Raw genomic sequence first — 17503 nt, 5'->3', positions numbered from 1 at the left:
ATAATAGTTTTACAAAATAGGTTTACAAAATAAGGTTTACTTATCTTTAGTTTAGAACCCACTGCAGGGATTATGACTTCTCACTACTAGATTCTTCTCAGTGCTTGTTTTAAATGGCTGTCTTCAGCAAGTCACTACGTATTTTCAGCCATTTTTCTTTGCTTCCAGACATACTTTTTAGCAATAAACCGATCTTCTAGAACCTTATCTTTCACTAATCCTCAATATGAATTCTTTATTTCACGGCTTTTTCTAATCAAGAACTTCAGAATATGTCATTTTTTATCTCTAGGTGCAAACTATTCTTCAATCTTCAAAATCTATTCTCCCTCGGCACTCCTTTTTATCTTCTCAAATTGTGGCTTTGTGGTTTCCAGGACCAGAAATTCAATTAAGTTAGCTCAAGTAAAAGATTTTCCTAGAATAATATGACTTGTGATTTCTCAGTAATAGGAATCAGAATACTCTTGAGCCTTTTACCAGTTGTGAATATTTGAAGCTTAAGCCATTTTTTTCCTCACATACAAAGAAATCTGGAGGTAGCCAGTACTGGTTGTTTTAGTAGCTCAACATCATAAACACCAGTGACACGATTTTTCTTGTCCTTTCTCTCATGATCACAAGATGGCTGTTGTAGCTCTAAATATCATGTCCATTTTTAAGGAAGGTAGAAAAGAAAGGAAAGGAAGCTAGTTCTTTCCTTTGGTCAGGAAAGCAAAAACTTTCACAGAAACCTGTCAGTAGACTTCTGCTTACATTACATTTACAATAATTCTGTCGCATAGCTGCTTATAAAGGAAGTGAAATCACAAGCCACATATTGAGAGAAAAAATTTACAACACAAAGAATTACTATTGAGAATATATAAAGAATATAAAAATTTACTGCACTTTGATAAGATAAATGACCCAATAGAAAAATAGGCAAAAGATATGAATAGGTAAGTGACAGAAGAGGAAACATTTTTGGTAAAAAAAATTCAGGAAAAGATGCCCAGCCACATTAATGATCAGGGAAATGCAAATTAAGACTACATTGAAATATATATTATACCCATTAAATTAGAAAAAATTAAGAAATCTCAAAAATAAGTGGTTTTATTATTATTATTTGTGCCTACAGCATCTGGTCTTTCTAGGTAGTCTCCCATCCAAGTATTAACCAGGCCCGACACTGCGTAGCTTCTGAGATCAGACATTAGGCTTGTTCAGAGTGGCATGGCTGTAGACCATGGACCGTGGCTCCACTGGGGCACAAACCCAGGACCTTCTACATATAAAGCAGACGTGCTAACTGCTACACTATGGAACTACATCCTCAAAAATAAGTGTTGATGAAAATGGGGAGGCTTATCCACTACTGGTGTGGGTGGAGTAAAATGGTATAATCCTTTAGGAATGCAATCTGGGATAATCTAGTGAAGTTGGATGTGGGCACATCCTACCATGCAGCAATTCCATAGCTAGTCATTGCACTCAAGAACGTACACTCAATATTCACAGAGGCATTTTTTTTAACAGCAAAAATGGAAACAAACCAGATGCTCATTGTCAGAAGAATGAATAAAATGATATAGTTATATGATAGACCTACAATTATTGCAACATGAATGTAAGAAATATAATTCTCAGTGAGAAAAAACAAAAGTAGATGACTATGTATATGGCATGTTTTGAAAGCTAAAAAACAAGAAGGCAAAACAATATATATTTTTAGAGATATATACACATAACGTGGTTATGTGCTTCTCCAAAAAGAAATAACAAATCAAGGAAAAGATAAAAACAAAATTCAGAGTAGTGTTCATCTTTCCTGAAGCAGAGAACAAGAAAAGGCTAGAACACACAGATAGATTGACTGATACTGAAATGCTTTTTGTATTACGTTGAGTAGTGAATTCATAGTTGCTGATTTTATTATGCTTCATAACTTATATATATTTGTGTATGAAATATTACATAAAAACTTCAATAAAATAAGAAGTAGCTTTGGCAATGAGTGTTTAAAGAATTATAACATACCACAGTGTGAAATTTTTGGGGGGCGGCAAATATACTTTTTAGTGTTTTACATTTTTTAGTGTTTTAGTTTTACAATACTATTTGAGTATGATAAAAACTATATTTGTTGCAGTCCAGGTGGGGAGAAAGGAGACAAGCACATATGAATATAAATACTCTAAGGGAATTTATTCTTAATCTTTGCAGACACTTTTTGAAATAAATAAGTTGGGACAAGCACCATTAGAACAAGGAGAGGAGGACTTGCCAATATTATGTTAAAGAACAGAGCAAAAAGAGGAATGGGAACAGAAGTGCGAATATAGAAGTATTTTAAGAGAAAGTAAAAATGGAGGATGTAGATTATAGTCTTCTTTTCAAACTGCTTAGTAACGAGGGAAGAAAGTTTCTCTCTTCTGCAGAGAGTCTTCAGGACTATTCTTCCCAAGCCCACTCTGCTTTTGATGACTGTATTAGAGAGAAAAATAACGAGCCCAAGGACAAATTCTGTTAAGCATTTAAGGAAGCCTCTGAGGTTTCATGTTTAGTCTAGGGACACACTAGTAGTATCTACCCCAGCAAGGGTGAAAATGGTGTCACCACTGATCAATCAGTTTCCTTTTTATTATTTTCACCATCTTTTTAAGGTTATTTAACCTATTCTCACTTCCAACGAATCCAGCCATGACAACAGACCAAAACAACACCTCCAAAAACAAACAAAAATTTCCACCCCCAAAACAAAATGACACATGTTAGTCATTCTCACTTCAACTGAGGACTTAATTGTTTATAATCTGCACAAATCAGAGATCCTATTTTAAATGACAGGAAATGATAATACATTTTGATGGACTTTGCTTTGCTGATCTATTTTTAAAGCTATTATCTGCAACTCCTCCAAAAGGTCAAGAAATCTGTTAATATATCAACTGTTTACTTCCTTCTCACCTAAGAAAACATCCATTGGTATGGGAGAGGGTTAGGAAAGAAGAATGTATGCATTACTTTCCCAATGGAGTGTTTCCAGAGCTCCCGAGGAAACCCCCTTTGTGTGCCTGCTGAATATCAACATACTTTTATCACAATATTCATTTAATTACATGCCAGTTTTCTTGACTGGGCAGCAGACTCCTGGAGAGCAGAGATCTCTTGCTCATCTTAGTCTCTCCACAGCTGTGCACTTGGGGCTCATATATATTGGGGGCTCAATAAATGTTGAATGAATGAATGAGTGAATAAACAATGAACAACAGTGTTAAACTAAGGTTTTTTGAATGCTTACTTTTGATAAAGCATTTTTAAAAGAAAATGTTTATTTCAAAAGCTGTTTAAAACACTGTCCCTAGACTATGCCTGGTACACAGTTCCAATAAATGTTTTTTGAATGAATATCTAATACTTACATATCACACGTAATTTCGATTTCTTGTAGCCTTGCAATCTGGGGTCCTTTTAACTCTGGAAATAAGGGAAGCCATAGAACCATGGCATATCTTTCTCAGGTACACATCATTTAAAACATTTTAAAGATAATCGAACAAAAGGTGAATTCCAAAATTCACATTCCTTTTAAAGAAAAACATAACATGCTTCTTAAAATACTTTTTTTTGTTTTTGCTTGTGGGGGATCACTTGGTACTATAGGCTCTGTGAGCGCAATATTATCTCTCCGTTGGTTTTAGGAGTATTTCAGAAGAAAAATTTTAGAAGTAGTAGGTACAGTTTTCAATGTGCATCTTACATATTTGTATCAGAACATATGAGGAAAGATACTAATCGTTGACATCTATAGAGTATATGACCTTTCAGAAAACACTTTCATGTTATTTTTTTCCAGGTTTCACCACTTTTTGACTGTAACACAGAGCAGGGATTATTGACGTCCCAATTTTACAGATTAGGAAACCGAAATTTACTAAACTTTCGCGAGGGTCCTCCCGGAATCGGGGATTTTCTTTAACTGCCGTTAAAGGATTTTCTTTAACTGCCGTCAGTGGATAGAAAGTTACTAAGAGGTAACATTAACGGTAATGGGCTCCTTACTAAAGGCAGACTACGGACTTAAATTAATATCAAAGGTGGGAGATAAGAAGTTTGATCACATATCAAAGATACCAAGGGTGGGGGATGATTTAGCAGATTTCACACTAATACTGGGTTAGACTTGAAGGCCTAGGTAAGCAGACGGTTTAGAGTAGCCTAAAGTGCCTATTCCGCACCACTCAAGCAATCCCTATGGAGGAGGGGAGCTGACAGAAACTCTAGGGTCGTGGGACGGGCGCTTAGTTTTCCCTCTGAAGCAGCAAAAATCGGCGGCCGGTGCTAGCCAGGCCGCATTCAGTTATCATAAGAGGAATGCGGGTTCGAGCAACAATCCCCGTACCGCACCCGAGACCCACGTTCTATTCCGCCCGCCAGCGTCCTACATCAGGGGGCGGGCCCCCAGGTCGGCCGGGGCGGAGCCTTGGGCGCTGATTGGCTAGAGCGCCCCGAACGGGGGTTGTGTCCCAGCCCTGGCCCCGCCCCGTCGCCACTTACTGGCCACCCCGCCCCTATCGCGCTCCCTCAGCTTGCAAGGCCTGGAGCTGGCGGGTCCCGCGCTGCCCCGCGGGAGGGGCCGAGCCCGTGTTCCTCCTCCCTACCGGTCCGCATCCTTAAAGCACGAGTCCAGACGCCCCGCCTGTTGGAGAGGGCGCCGGGATCCGGCAAGTGAACGGCGGAGGGAAGCCAGGGCCGACCGTGGAGGGCCTGAGGCCGCAGAGCTGCCGCGGCTGATACGCGAGTGTCTCGGCCTCCACCGAGAGGTTGCAGGACCTGCGAGGGCAGGGTTCCCGGGCGCCATTGCCGGCCGTCAGAGCGCCGCCCGGCCCCTGTTCGCCCTTGGCTGCTCTTCCCTGGCTGGGAGGAGCTGCAGCTCGGGATCATCGCTAGCCCCCGGCCGGGACTCGTGAGACGGGTGCCTTGTCTGTTGCCCGCGCAGGGCCGCCCGGGCCGAGACCATGTTTGACAAGACGCGGCTGCCGTACGTGGCCCTCGATGTGTTCTGCGTGATCCTGGGTACGTAAGTGCCGCCGGGCCGGGGGCGTGTGTGCGCGCGAGCCGGGGTCTGGTGCACCGGTGGCTGCGGGCGTGTGTCTTCTGGGAGGGGACTCGCGGAGAGCGGCGGACTGGCGTTGGGGGGGTGTGCGCCTGACTCGCGCGCCTCTCTGCGGGCGAGACACTGGGGCGGCTGCCGCAGCCCGAGGATCCCGCTTTGCAGTGTGCACCCCGGCTCCCGCGCGGCGGCTGCTGTCTGTCTGTTGCCCACCCGTGCGCTGAACTCATTCTGCTTGGACGCTGTTCATGCCTCTGCATTCAGTGCCTTGCTTCTGTCCTCTGTTTCCCGTTCCACTCGCAGCAGAACAGAGTGGGCTCCTCCTGCTGTAGGGAAACCTGGTCGCTGGCTTATCAGGTTCAGTAGCGAAACCGGAGGTTTGATCACGGGGGGTTCTCAGTAACAGGCTGCAGTGCCTGGTTTATCTTACTTGTGGGAAGCAGTTTAATTTTTCGTCTGTAAAAGGCTAGAACGTTCCTAATTAGAAGGTGTTACTAGGCTGTAAATTGTCAGGTTGAAGTGGGTGTGAGGATGCCAAGTTTCTACCTATATAAGTCTGAAGAAACTTGATATTTTTTTTTGGGGGGGGGGAGTTGCGGTGCACGCCCCAGACCTGCTGTTCCTTTCTCCGCACAGACCTTTCCGTGGTATAGCTTTCCGTCTTCTGTGACAGCTCACAAGGAGCCCTGGACATTCTTAACTGCAGCAAATTTGGCGTTGTCTTCCTGATGGAAGAGTTCAGTTCTGGGGTTTCTGGTTGCCAGTTACTCCTTTCTTTTGATGAGAAAGAATTGAAGTCATCTAGATAAGGGGTAGGCGTTGGAATGAGTAACTTTCACCTTTTAAAATATGTATTGTGTAAGGCAGTACGTTAAGGAAAACACACATAAACAAGAAGGCCTTCTTGAGGTTTGGGTAGTCCTACTCATGTGCAAGTAGCGAAGAAATAGTATTAGCAGGTTCTCAGGGTTAGAGATATGTGACTTTAGCAGTATTCTAGATGGCAAGCCTGCATTACGGCTTTTCTGTGATGGGAAATTCCTCTGGTTTTAATCCATTATTCCATTCTCCTGCTTGGAACCAGACCATTTAGGTGCTTGCAGTCTTGCTTAATTCTTAGAAATTATGAAACATTTTTACTGTTTATCAAGACACTACCTGTATTGCTCCACAGTGAATTGTAGGAATTAAGTTTAGGAAAAGGAAATGCAATTTTGGAACACTTTTTATAGAAACACAAGTGATCCTTTCAGATGTTAGGATATATTAATAATTACATTAAAATATATTCAAATTTATTTGCAACAAAAAGTTCCTCTTTGGTAAAGATGTTAAATTTTAAATTCACTTCATGGATTGTATAAATGTCTAACTTTTAAAATTTAAAATAAAAGAAAAAATGTTAAAATTTAAAGTGTACTTTAACTTGTACTCAGTGTCAGTGGAGCTTTGTTAAACTTCATTTATATTTTCATGGAGAGGAAAATGTTTGGTCAGAAGTAATTTGGATAATTCGAATATATTGGATATTATCCTGTCATTGCCATATGTCTTATACTGTCAGAATTATATATCAACTTCCTCTTTCCTACCTTATGAGATTTACTAATTTATAAAACAAATATTATGTTTTATCTTTGAGCCAGGCACTCTACTGCTTGACAAATGAAACAATAATGCTCTGAAGTAGCTCAAGCTAATGTTATTAAACATAGAGCCATATAGTATATCTACATTTTGTTTGTTTTTTAAATTTATGTATAATGGAGGAACCCTATTGCAGTACGGTTTTAGAAATTATAAGTTCTTGTAGTTTATATTTTCAACATGATGCAAACATCACACAATTGTTCTATAGAGGTAATTTATTGTTGCATTGGCCTAACAGTTACAGGATTTATGATGGCTCTCAAAAAGATAAAATTGTGCTTACGATTTTAAATGTCTTTGGTGGTTTTGGAAAAAACTTGTTTGGGGGATTTGTGCATTAAGTATGTTTTAGGAAAAGATACCTGATCTCTTTGAAAAATGTTTTACCTGTTTTTGTATTAATAGAATTTCTTTTATAGTAACTCAGTGTATTGTCAAGATAAGCCCAGAGTTCTCTTTGTCTACATAGCAAATGAAGTATTGATTTATTTCAATTTGGTATATAAGATAACATTAGATTTAAGAATATCACCTCTTTAGAACAGAGAGCAATGAAGGAGAATTGTGGGGCAAAAGATAAAAAAAAACTTCATTCTGAGTTTTGGAAGACAATATATTTTTATAGCAAACTCACCTTTCTGGTGGAGTCTAAGGGTCATTTTAAATTTGGCTTTTATTCATCTTACCAGCAGCAGGAGATTGGCAGCCTAAAGTCATGGTGGCTTGAAGAAGATTATCAACTTGGCATTAACTCTTTTCTTTTTCTGTGGAGAATCTACAGGTCAGAGTTGACTATACCAACAAAAAGATGATTAAGCACTTTGTAAGTACAGGGTTATGTGAAAATGTTTCATAATTACAATGTGAATATGTTCCATGTTCTGTTAATGACCACCCCAACATCATATAGTATATCCATTTTAATAGGACAGTGTTATGTGATTGTGTTACATGGCTACATTATAATTTTACAGAGGGTGATGTCTGTCGAAATGATCATTAAACACATCCTCTGTGTGTGCCTGTGCGCGTAAGCATTTCTACCCCAGTCAACATAATCATCACTGTGAAACATGAACTCCTCTATATAATATATACTCAAATTATTAATTCTTTCAGTAGGTCTGGTGAATTCTTAGAAAAAGAGAGTTTTGAGAGATGATGTGTATTTGATTCCTTTCGGAAATGGAGCATAGTCTTGCCATCTTTCTCTGTCTCTTTTGATGATGAGTTCTGTGATTGTAGTAAAGGCCATAAACATCTTGTGAGCACACAAGACAGGCTGCTCTACAGAGGATGATAGTGGGCTGGTCTGAAAGGAGCTGTGTGTTTTGTCCAATGTGCGTAACTGTGCCCTGAATAAAACTTATTGGGGTTTAATTGCTGAGGGTCGTTCTAGATTTTATCCACCATGGCTTTAGGCTGTCATTATTAATAGACAGTGAGTCCAGTGCACGCTGATTGAAGGTTAACTCTGTGCCAGGTCCACGTTAGGTGCCAGGGATAAAAAGATGAATAAGACAGTCCCTGCCCTAAAGGAGATCAGGGTCTAATGAGGGAGAAACAAACAAGAGGTTATAGTACATCACGATAAAAATAATAATGGAGGTTTGGAATAGGTGCCTTTCGAGTTAGAGAAGGAAGTCGTCACAATAGATAAATAGGTTGTCTCTACTCTTAGAGATGCAGAAATGACAAAAGTTATCTGAGATTATTTTCATAATTTTTTTTTCCAAATCGATATGAGGTAGTAGGAACTCAGGTACCTATTTTATGAGTTTTCTGCAGGCAGTCTCACGGTGTCTAGAAGATTTAGATGAAACCGGCAAACCTTTTTATGTGCCTATGTTTTTCTGGGTGGCGGTCATTTAGAATACCTTTCTGTGCTTTATATTCTACCTTTGCCCCACCTAATCTTTTCTCCACCCTGCTCTGTGCTTTGAGAAGTGACTTCTGTGGACTGTATTAACTGAGCATTTGCTTTTTGGTTTCTGGTTGGCTTTGGCCAGTTGGACATCAGGAGGAGGCCTGGAAGAGCCATTTCCCTCTTGCTAGATGTGTATTGCCAGAGCAGTCTGAGTTTTGTGAGTAGGTCACAGCTTCTATTTAGTGGCCCTCCCTGCCAGCCAGCTACAGTTACAGATCTTTCTGGGTTTTGGTAACTCTTTACTTGCCCCTTTAGGCCTAGAGGTGACAGTGGCTTCCTGATATTGCTAGGCTGGGAGTATTTCATCTCTCTTGCTGCTTTCTCTAAACCCTACCTATACTTTTAAAGATGGTTTCTTCACTATATTCTCTTGAATACCGTATTTGAGAGTGCTGTTTTTTTGCCTGGACACTGCTCATAATACTCACGTGTTATCAGATCTGATATAGCTTCTCTTTCTGCACTTGTAGTCAATCACAGCTACCCATGATAGCAGATGCAAACAGGAGTTCATGGACCCAACATTGGCTTTCTTGGAATGGCAGGGGTCATGGTTTCCTCAGAATGCTCCAGATTCTCTATCACCATTATGCCAAATCAAAGTAGTAGATTTAAAGTAAAATGTGGCAGTGAAGAACTTTGGCGGCCAATACTAGGTGGTTGTGGGATCCTTGTTACATATTCTACCCCAATGATTATCATCATAATGCTGACATTATTCTGTCCCTTAAGTAGTATCCGTAAGAAGTGGTCCTTTTCCTTACCCTCAATCAGGGCCCCTTTCTTATGGGAAAAAACCCAAGTATTTAATGATTTTCATCTGCTAAATAGTCTGCAGCATTTTGTGCCTTCCCTTTTCTCCTAACATTTACTTGTTCATTAACTCATATTGAATATGTAGTTGTTTAATATCTAGTAAGTGCTGGGCATTGTGTTAAGTACCAAAGATAAAAATAAGTAAATAAGTAAGTACAGATGGTCTTCTGCTTAGGATGGTCTGACTTGCGACTTTTTTTGTCTTTACACTCGCATGAAGCTATGCACATTCAGTAGAAATCATACTTCAGATTTGAATATTTATCCTTTCCCAGCTTATTGGTAATGTGTCATGATGCTCTCACGATGCTGGACAGCAGCAGCCTCATGATTTCGCGAGTAAACTGTGGGTACTCTTAGTGTACTGTGTTGCCAGCGGTTTTTGGATTTTGTGTTTTCGCATCAAATCATGTCTACAAAATGCCCATTTGTGTTTCCTGCTTCTGGGAAGGAGGAGGAGAGGAAGGCCGTTACTCAAGATAAAATTCAAGGTAATTGGCCAACTGTAGGCTAATGCAAATGTTCTGAGCACATTTAAGGTAGGCTAGGCTAAGCTATGGTGTTTAGTAAGTTAGATGTATTAAATGCATTTTTGACTTAAGATATTTTCAATTTGCAGTGGGTTTATGGGGACTTAATTGTAAATCGAGGAGCATCTGTAAATAGATAAACAGGACTTAGTACTTATCCTGATCACTTGCCATTTCAACTTCTATTATCTTCTATTAAGCAAACTTCTTCTACTTCCAATGAAGATTGACTGAGTTTGTTTCTTTGTTTTATATAACTTTTCTTTTTCCTTCCAACCATAGAGAAAGTGAAAGAATCTCAGAAAATGAACAAAAATTTGTCCATCTGGCATATTCTTGGGTCAGACTGGAGTCCTGTTGCAAGGTTTTTTCTACCTTTAAATGGCCAGTTTGGAACAAAAGCAGAAGTCTGGAGGAAATTGCTACTATTTAGCTCTACTTGATTTTATACAGTTGAGTTTTAACTTAAAATTTACTTTGCTTAGAATAGAGATAGAAATGTTCAGAGACTGTTCTCTTCTATAGATTTTATGAAATGTAAATTCTTCTTTATATTCTTTTTGAATTACATCCTTTTGGAAACTCATGAGCATTCTATGACTATTAATTTCGTTTTTCCTTAGTCAATTTTGACTGAGCTCTACCAAAGTTTCTGATGCGTTACTCAGCTTGGAGAATTATTCTGATTCTTTTATATAAGAAGTTCAAGTTAAAATTGTTACTGTTTATCCTACTAAAAAAGACGGAAGTTGGTAGAAAGTCACTAAATTCCAAGATTTTAAGTGAATCAGTTAACATGTAGTTTCAGTTTTATGGAAAGCAATTTGTAATGTTACTTGTCTGCTTTCTCTTAATTTTGGTGGCTTAATTCAGCATTTGGGATAGAAATACACAGTCTTGGTAATAGGCTAGTTAGGGATTATATAGGCATTGTCTTGTCTCTCTTTTTTTATTTTCTTTTCAAAACATTCATCATTCAGATATTATGAACGGTAGTTACTATATTCCTTCTGTCCCTTTTCTAATTACCTTATCTTTCATTGTCATTACTCCCTTCCCCGCTTCTCTTCCTCCTGCTTGCTTTCTTCCCTTCAGCCTTCTTGATATCTAGGTTTAAAGACCAGATGGCTGAGTTGTTTTTCACTTAACAGAAACTAGTCTAACATTGGGAATGACTTGTTCTTTATAATTTTTTTTTTTAAGCATTAGAGAGACTGCATAGTTCACTGATGAACTCTGGATCCAGACTGTCTAGGTTCACATTCCAGCCCTTCTATTTACTGTGTGACCTTTGGCAAGTTTTCTCTTTGTGCCTCAGTTTCCTCAGCTGTGTAATGATGTAATTACCAACCTCATTTGGTTGTTGTGAGGCATAGATAGGTTAATATGTAAAATGCTTAGAGCAGTTCCTTGCACTTAATATACATGATATATGTTTGTCAAACAAAATTAATCCTCTGTAATTTTACTAACTATAACATGATAATTATTTTAGTTGAAATAACATCAACCACTTTTGTATTAGGAGACAAAATCAGAAACTTTTAAAAAATACCCATGAGTACTCATGGAATGTTTTTGAAGCTTACAGAGGATCTTGAAATAGCAGTGTTTTACCAAGTCATGTGTAAAAACCACATAGGTGATCTCTAAGTAGTGGTAATCCCAGCTGTGGTGGAAATCGACCTGTATAGGTCTGTGGTAGAGTGTAATTAAACAAATGGAAAACTTATACAGTGGTCATTCCTGAATTTCAGCTTAATCAAGAAAATGGAGTTAACGGCACTCTCGTCACCTTCATTATTTTTATTCTCAGGCCTTGGAAATGGTCCCTCCTCTTGTAAAAAGTAGACCTAATAATCCTAAAATTTTTGAATGACCTTAATTATACATCCTCATTTGTGTAAATTCTATTATTTTAATTCCTCTCTGCAATTAAGGCAGCAAAGAAAAAAACTTATGTAATACCTCTTCATACCTCTCTCCCTCTTACCCTTGTTGTTTCAGTCAGATACTTATTTTGATGTATGCTAACCTGAGATTGTTTTTTATGTTATGTGACTACAGAGTTAAGTTTTTAAAATATTTGACTTTGCTTCATCTTTCACTTATTTATTGAGCACCCATTATGTGCTTAGTACAATGCTAAGAACTAGAAATATCACTGTGAAAAAGATAAGGTCTCTATACTCATATATAAGGAAATTACAGATGTTTGTAAATGTCATGAAAGAAGGCAAGGTTAGAAGAGAGTGAGACATTGGGGCCCAGAAACCTCAAGGAAAGCTTCTCTGAGGAGGGGGGATTTGAATTGAGATTTAAGGATGAAAATAAGTTGACCATAAGGAACCGGAAGAAGATGAGTCCAGGCATAGGGAAGAGCCGGCATTGAGGGCCAAAGGGGCAAAGGACATTTTGCAACAGAAAAGAGGCCAGTGTGGCAGGAATACAGAATGCATCCATGGTGAATTTTGTAATTCTTACTAGTGAATTTTGTCATTCACTTCTAAATGTCGGAGTGGATAATAGTAATAACTGACATTTATTTAGTACTCACTAGGCCTTCTGTGGCCTGTGAAGTCTCCAGTCAACTTGCTCAGGGATGGTAGCTTGGTCATATCCATTTTATAGATGATGGAACTGAGGCCTAGAGTAGGTGGGGAACTCTCAGTGGAACCCGGGTAAGAAGTTGTGTGGTCAGGAATTGGGAAATGCATTTTTGAGGATTATAACTTTTGAGTGTAAATTGGTCCAGATTCTGGAAAGGTGATAGTAAATGGAGAAATGGAGAGGGTAAGGAAAGAGAGATTAGGGGAATTGGCTGCAAAAGCAATGATTATTTTAGGTGGCCTATGATGTGGCTTCAGAGTCAGTTTCTGCTTACTATATTTTGAGCATGTGTCTGCTGTCTAAAGGAGGCACTTTAATTTGTTATAACTCAATCTGCTAATAACTACTAAGAGTTTGCCAGGAGGGTATACCATACTAGAAAATGTAACTGATTTGCCCTATTCAGAATTTTTCTTCAAATAGCATTATCACTGTAGGCATTCCTACACAGGAAAGGAAGACCTTTGTCCTTTGCTTGATTTCATGTGAGTCTTGTGTGTAGAGTTCGGAGTCACCTTTAGTAACTCATTCCAGCAGATATAGTTAGAACCTCTTGGTTTAGCTCTCAATTGTCACTGCTTGGAATGTTTCCTGAGTCTTTTTCAGGGTGGAGTTCCCAGGAAAATGACATATAGGAAATGTGTAGCGGATGAGCTCTTGAGTTAATTGGCAGCTTGTTAAGCCAGGTTCTGCCTTGCCTTTTGGTTTCTTTACGTCAGCAGCAAGAAAGATGGATTGGCTGCCTAGGTGCTTGAGTGGTAAATGAAAAGAGAAGAAAACCATTATTTATTAAGTGCCTACATGAGCCTTTGGGAAATGTCTTACATAAACTCATGTAATCATCACAAAACTCTGTGAGGTGTTTGCTTCATTTTATGCCCTAGCGTTGGGTATACAAAAATGGGTGGAAAAATTAAATAAAACCCATGCATATCCAATAGCTTTTTGCTTGATGTGGAAGACAGAATCATAAGAAACAATGACAGTACTATGTGTGATAAGTTGGGTGCCTGATATGTCATTGCACTGAGGTTACTGAGAGTAGGTGAGAAAGGCTCTCCATTCTCAAGAGGTACACAGAGCCTTGTAAAGGGAGATAGGCAGGTGTCTAAATAATGCCTATCTATATTTTAAAACAATTTCTCCTGAGACCATTCCTTTTACTTTCCAGCAGAGATAATGTAAACCTTTGGGAACATTACTTTTGGCTAGTGCTAAATTCTGGAAATAATTGCTTAGATAGTTCAGAATCCATCTGTATTACTGGGTGAAAACACTATAATGAGGGTGCTTAAAAAATGGGTAGCAAATGGTAGTCATTCAAATATTTGTCACACGAATGAATAGGCAGTATCCTTGAGTCAGCCATTCTTCTGGGGTTTGAGTTCTAGCTCCATCTGTTAGTAATCACTGAATGACATTGGGCAGGTACTTCAGTGCTCTCTGAGTTTCCTCATCTAATGAGGAAAAAGATGATGCTAATAGTGCCTTCCTTATAGTGCTGTGAAATTAGATAATGTATAAGACAATGTATGTGAAATGTTTGGCATAGTCCTAGCCTGTAATGCTATTATCATTATCATTATTAAGCTAATAAAACAATTTGGTACCACTGACCCAGTCTGTTATTTAAATTCGATATGTGCTGGTTACTTTTCTTTTGGAATATTATTTATGTATAGTTTTAGCTTCAGTTTAAACAGCACTGAAATTGGAACCTGGTTCATATTTCAGTTTTTAATGCACAAATCACTGTAAGAAATGTTTTGATTACTTCTAACCTTTTTCTTTCTGGAATCAGGTACCACAGTCAGATATTCTGATTTTACTTGTAGGTGAGCAGTACTCCCACAGCTCCTAGGCAAGATACCCAAATGAACGTTCATGGTTGGAGAAAGAACAGCAAACTAGAAATAGGAATAAACAAAGATGTGTGAGGTCATAATGGCATAGTTTGGATAGTCGTAACCTCTCTTAGTACTCAGCTCCTAAAACAAATATTTTATTTCTTGAATATAAACTGGTCAAGAGCTAAGTGGCAGTACAGGTTGAATGAGCTAAACATAACCAGTTCTCATCATAACTTCTTTTGATGGATAAGAATTTGTCTTTTCTTCTTTCTATAGAGTTTAGGAAAAGATGTATAGAGGGATACACCTATTTGCAGGAATAATTTGTTCTGGGATAGTCCTAATTTAGGTAATATTCTTCATAGAGGCTATTTGTTAAATACATGACTAAATGTATTTAAAATTTATATTTTTATAATATTTTTCTTTAAAAAACTTTTTAAAGAACATTTTTTCAAATGAAATCCCATTTTGATTTGGAAAATATACTTAGCATAGTTGTGCAGTGTAGTAGAAGCAAGTGACATTTGTTGTATTTTGCTTTTTTCCAAACAGCATGGATAAAAGAAAGGAATTTTAAATGTGCCCTTTTCCAGTTATTGTCTCTGTCTGACCCAAAGGCCCAGTTGGGGAAAAGAGTTCTTAAATTGTGATGTTATCAAAACTTGTTAGGCAGGTTATAGATAGCACTCAACTTTATAGCTAGTGTTGGATATCTACATTAATGTTAACTTTATGTTCCACAATATGAGTGAGAATCTAAGTGGTGCCACTGAATATAATCAAATCTAGTAACAAGTAAATTACCTTTTCTGAGGGTAAGTTTTTTGCATAGTGTTCCCCCTTGCTTAGGATTTGACATAGTGGATGACGTTTCAGTGAGTGGCAATATATTTATTTATTAACCTTATTTAAAGAGTTGAAAATGTGATTTAGTAGTGAAAGCAGTTGGCTTGGAAGCCAAATTCTGATCATGCTTGGTGACATATTGAATGTAGGGAGTCAAAGAGAGAGAAATATGAAGGATAATTCTGAAAGTTCTGGCTTATATAATTGGGTAGATGTTGGTTCCTGTGAGTTACTGAGCTGGGGAGCACTATGAGAAAACCTGATTTGAAATAGGAAGGAGATTGGAGAGGAGATAGTTTGGTTTTGAGCATGTTATGTTTAAGGTGCCTGTGAAATTTCTAAGAGGAAGTGTCAGATTTTCCTCTGGTTAAATGGGTCTAGAGCTGAGAGGAGTGATCTGACCTTTGAGAGTCATTGGCATATTTGTGGTAACTAAAGTCATGAGAATTGACGAAATCTCAGGAAGAAGTTATGAAGTGAGAAGGAGAAAAGATTTAGGACTGAACTTTGAGAAATACCAACATCTCAGCTGGTTGGAGGAAAAGGAAGAACACCAAGACTGGGAGGGAACTCTTTAAAACCCAGGAGAATGTTTCTGGAAAGCCAGTTGAAAACATTGACTGGAGGGGAGAGTAACAACGTGTACATTCTCCTGAGAGGTCAAGTAAGATAATGTCTGGAAAGTGTTCACTGAGTTTAGTTACAAAAGGTCATTGATAACCTTATGTAAGTGAAGCCATTCCCAGATTACAGTGGGCTGAGAAGTGGGTAGTTGGTGCAGAAATGGAAATTGTGGGTATTGGTAATTACTTTTAAAAGTTGGACTGAGAAAGGAGAATGTAGTAGCTTAAGGGGTAATACACCCAAATATTGGCTGAATGAATAAATGCACCTCATAGGCCTTCTTGAGAAGATTCCAAGCATAGGCCAGCAGGATCGTTTCTGAGAATAGGAGGAAGATCACTTAGGGGCATCAGCTTAAACACATATTCTGAGATAAGATATGTCATGGTTTCCTGTGGTGTGCTGAATGGGGGAAGAATATCTTGAAAGATAGAGGAATACCAGTTTTAGATCAATGGTAAAGGAATAGTTGAACTCCTCCTACAGAATCCTCTTTGCTGAGAACAATGGATTAGTTAATATTGTTGTTTTCCAAAGTAACTGTTACCAAGTATGATGGAGTCTAGGATTTGATGCTGTAGACAGGATTTCAGAATCCTGCTTTGCTACATGTTCTTGCTTCAGGTCATACAGGTGATTAGTCTTGCTAAGCTTCAGTTTCTTCATTTGTATAAAGTGGAGCGAATACTGTCTACTTCGCAGATTTGTTAGGAATAAATGAGAATCGACGTAAATAAAGCACCTGGCACTTCATAGGCACTCAGTGGACATAATGTCTGCCTGTCTTTTTTTCTTGTTTTCCATAGTGGCTGCAGTTTATTGTGTAGTTTTAGCATTGAATGTTTGCCTTACTATTTAGCCTTAAAGGAATAATTTGTGGAAGTCCTTCCTTCTTCAGCTTATCTTCTGTATAAAATAACTTGAGTGATACAAACATATATTTTTGGGAAAATGGATATATGGTTTGCTACTGCAATAATCATAGCCATTAAAAAAAGAAATTTACCGAACTTTTTTTGGCCTTATATGCCTTTTTTTAAAGTGTGTATGTGTTTTAAACAAAGCTTACTAATTTAGATATGCCACTTTAGTGACTTCCTGCCAGAGTAAGAGTTTTTATGTTTTTCTTCTGAGACACACCTTAGTATAACTTTATTTTAGTTTCTGGACCCTTGCCATTTGGCATGATTTCAGACTAGACATGATAGATCTACATAACTAGATCTACTTTTAAGACATAAACTATATAATATATTTTTTATTGGGGGGGCATGGAAACTGATAAGAGCAGTTGTGGACTCAGGTTTAGGCTTTATTTGGTTGCTTATTTTTATTTGTAGTTTTGATTATTGAATTATTTCCTATGTGTATTTTGAGCACCGAGATGACTAATTTTGTACCAGAATGGTGAAATCAAGTCAGTATGATTTCTTTTTTTTACAAGTTCAGTTGCTAAAGCAATCTCTTTGAATGTTTTAAAATCTGTCCCCAGCCACTATACACAATTTCTTAAAAGGCGTTTATGTATTTACTTTTCTAGAAGGTGACT

The 17503-nt window shown here is 38.3% G+C and overlaps 1 protein-coding gene across 2 annotated transcripts in view; it reads left to right on the top strand.

The window, feature by feature from the left end:
- The first annotated feature begins 4562 nt into the window (after positions 1-4562).
- The window catches only part of PLPP1 (phospholipid phosphatase 1), a 71926-nt gene continuing 58985 nt past the window's right edge, over positions 4563-17503 (top strand). Inside the window, exon 1 of one of the 2 annotated variants that reach the window (XM_011380618.2) lies at positions 4563-5061. In XM_011380618.2, the coding sequence (XP_011378920.1) occupies positions 5004-5061 (58 nt within the window). In that variant the 5' untranslated portion in view covers positions 4563-5003. The remainder of the gene's footprint in view (positions 5062-17503) is intronic. The other variant, XM_011380619.2, reaches the window with a different exon arrangement.

Source organism: Pteropus vampyrus, unplaced genomic scaffold, assembly GCF_000151845.1.
Source record: "Pteropus vampyrus isolate Shadow unplaced genomic scaffold, Pvam_2.0 Scaffold397, whole genome shotgun sequence".
In the NCBI taxonomy this organism is placed as follows: Eukaryota; Metazoa; Chordata; class Mammalia; order Chiroptera; family Pteropodidae; genus Pteropus; species Pteropus vampyrus.
The sequence above is the reverse complement of the archived record's forward strand: the minus strand, read 5'-3'. Positions and strand labels throughout refer to the sequence as shown.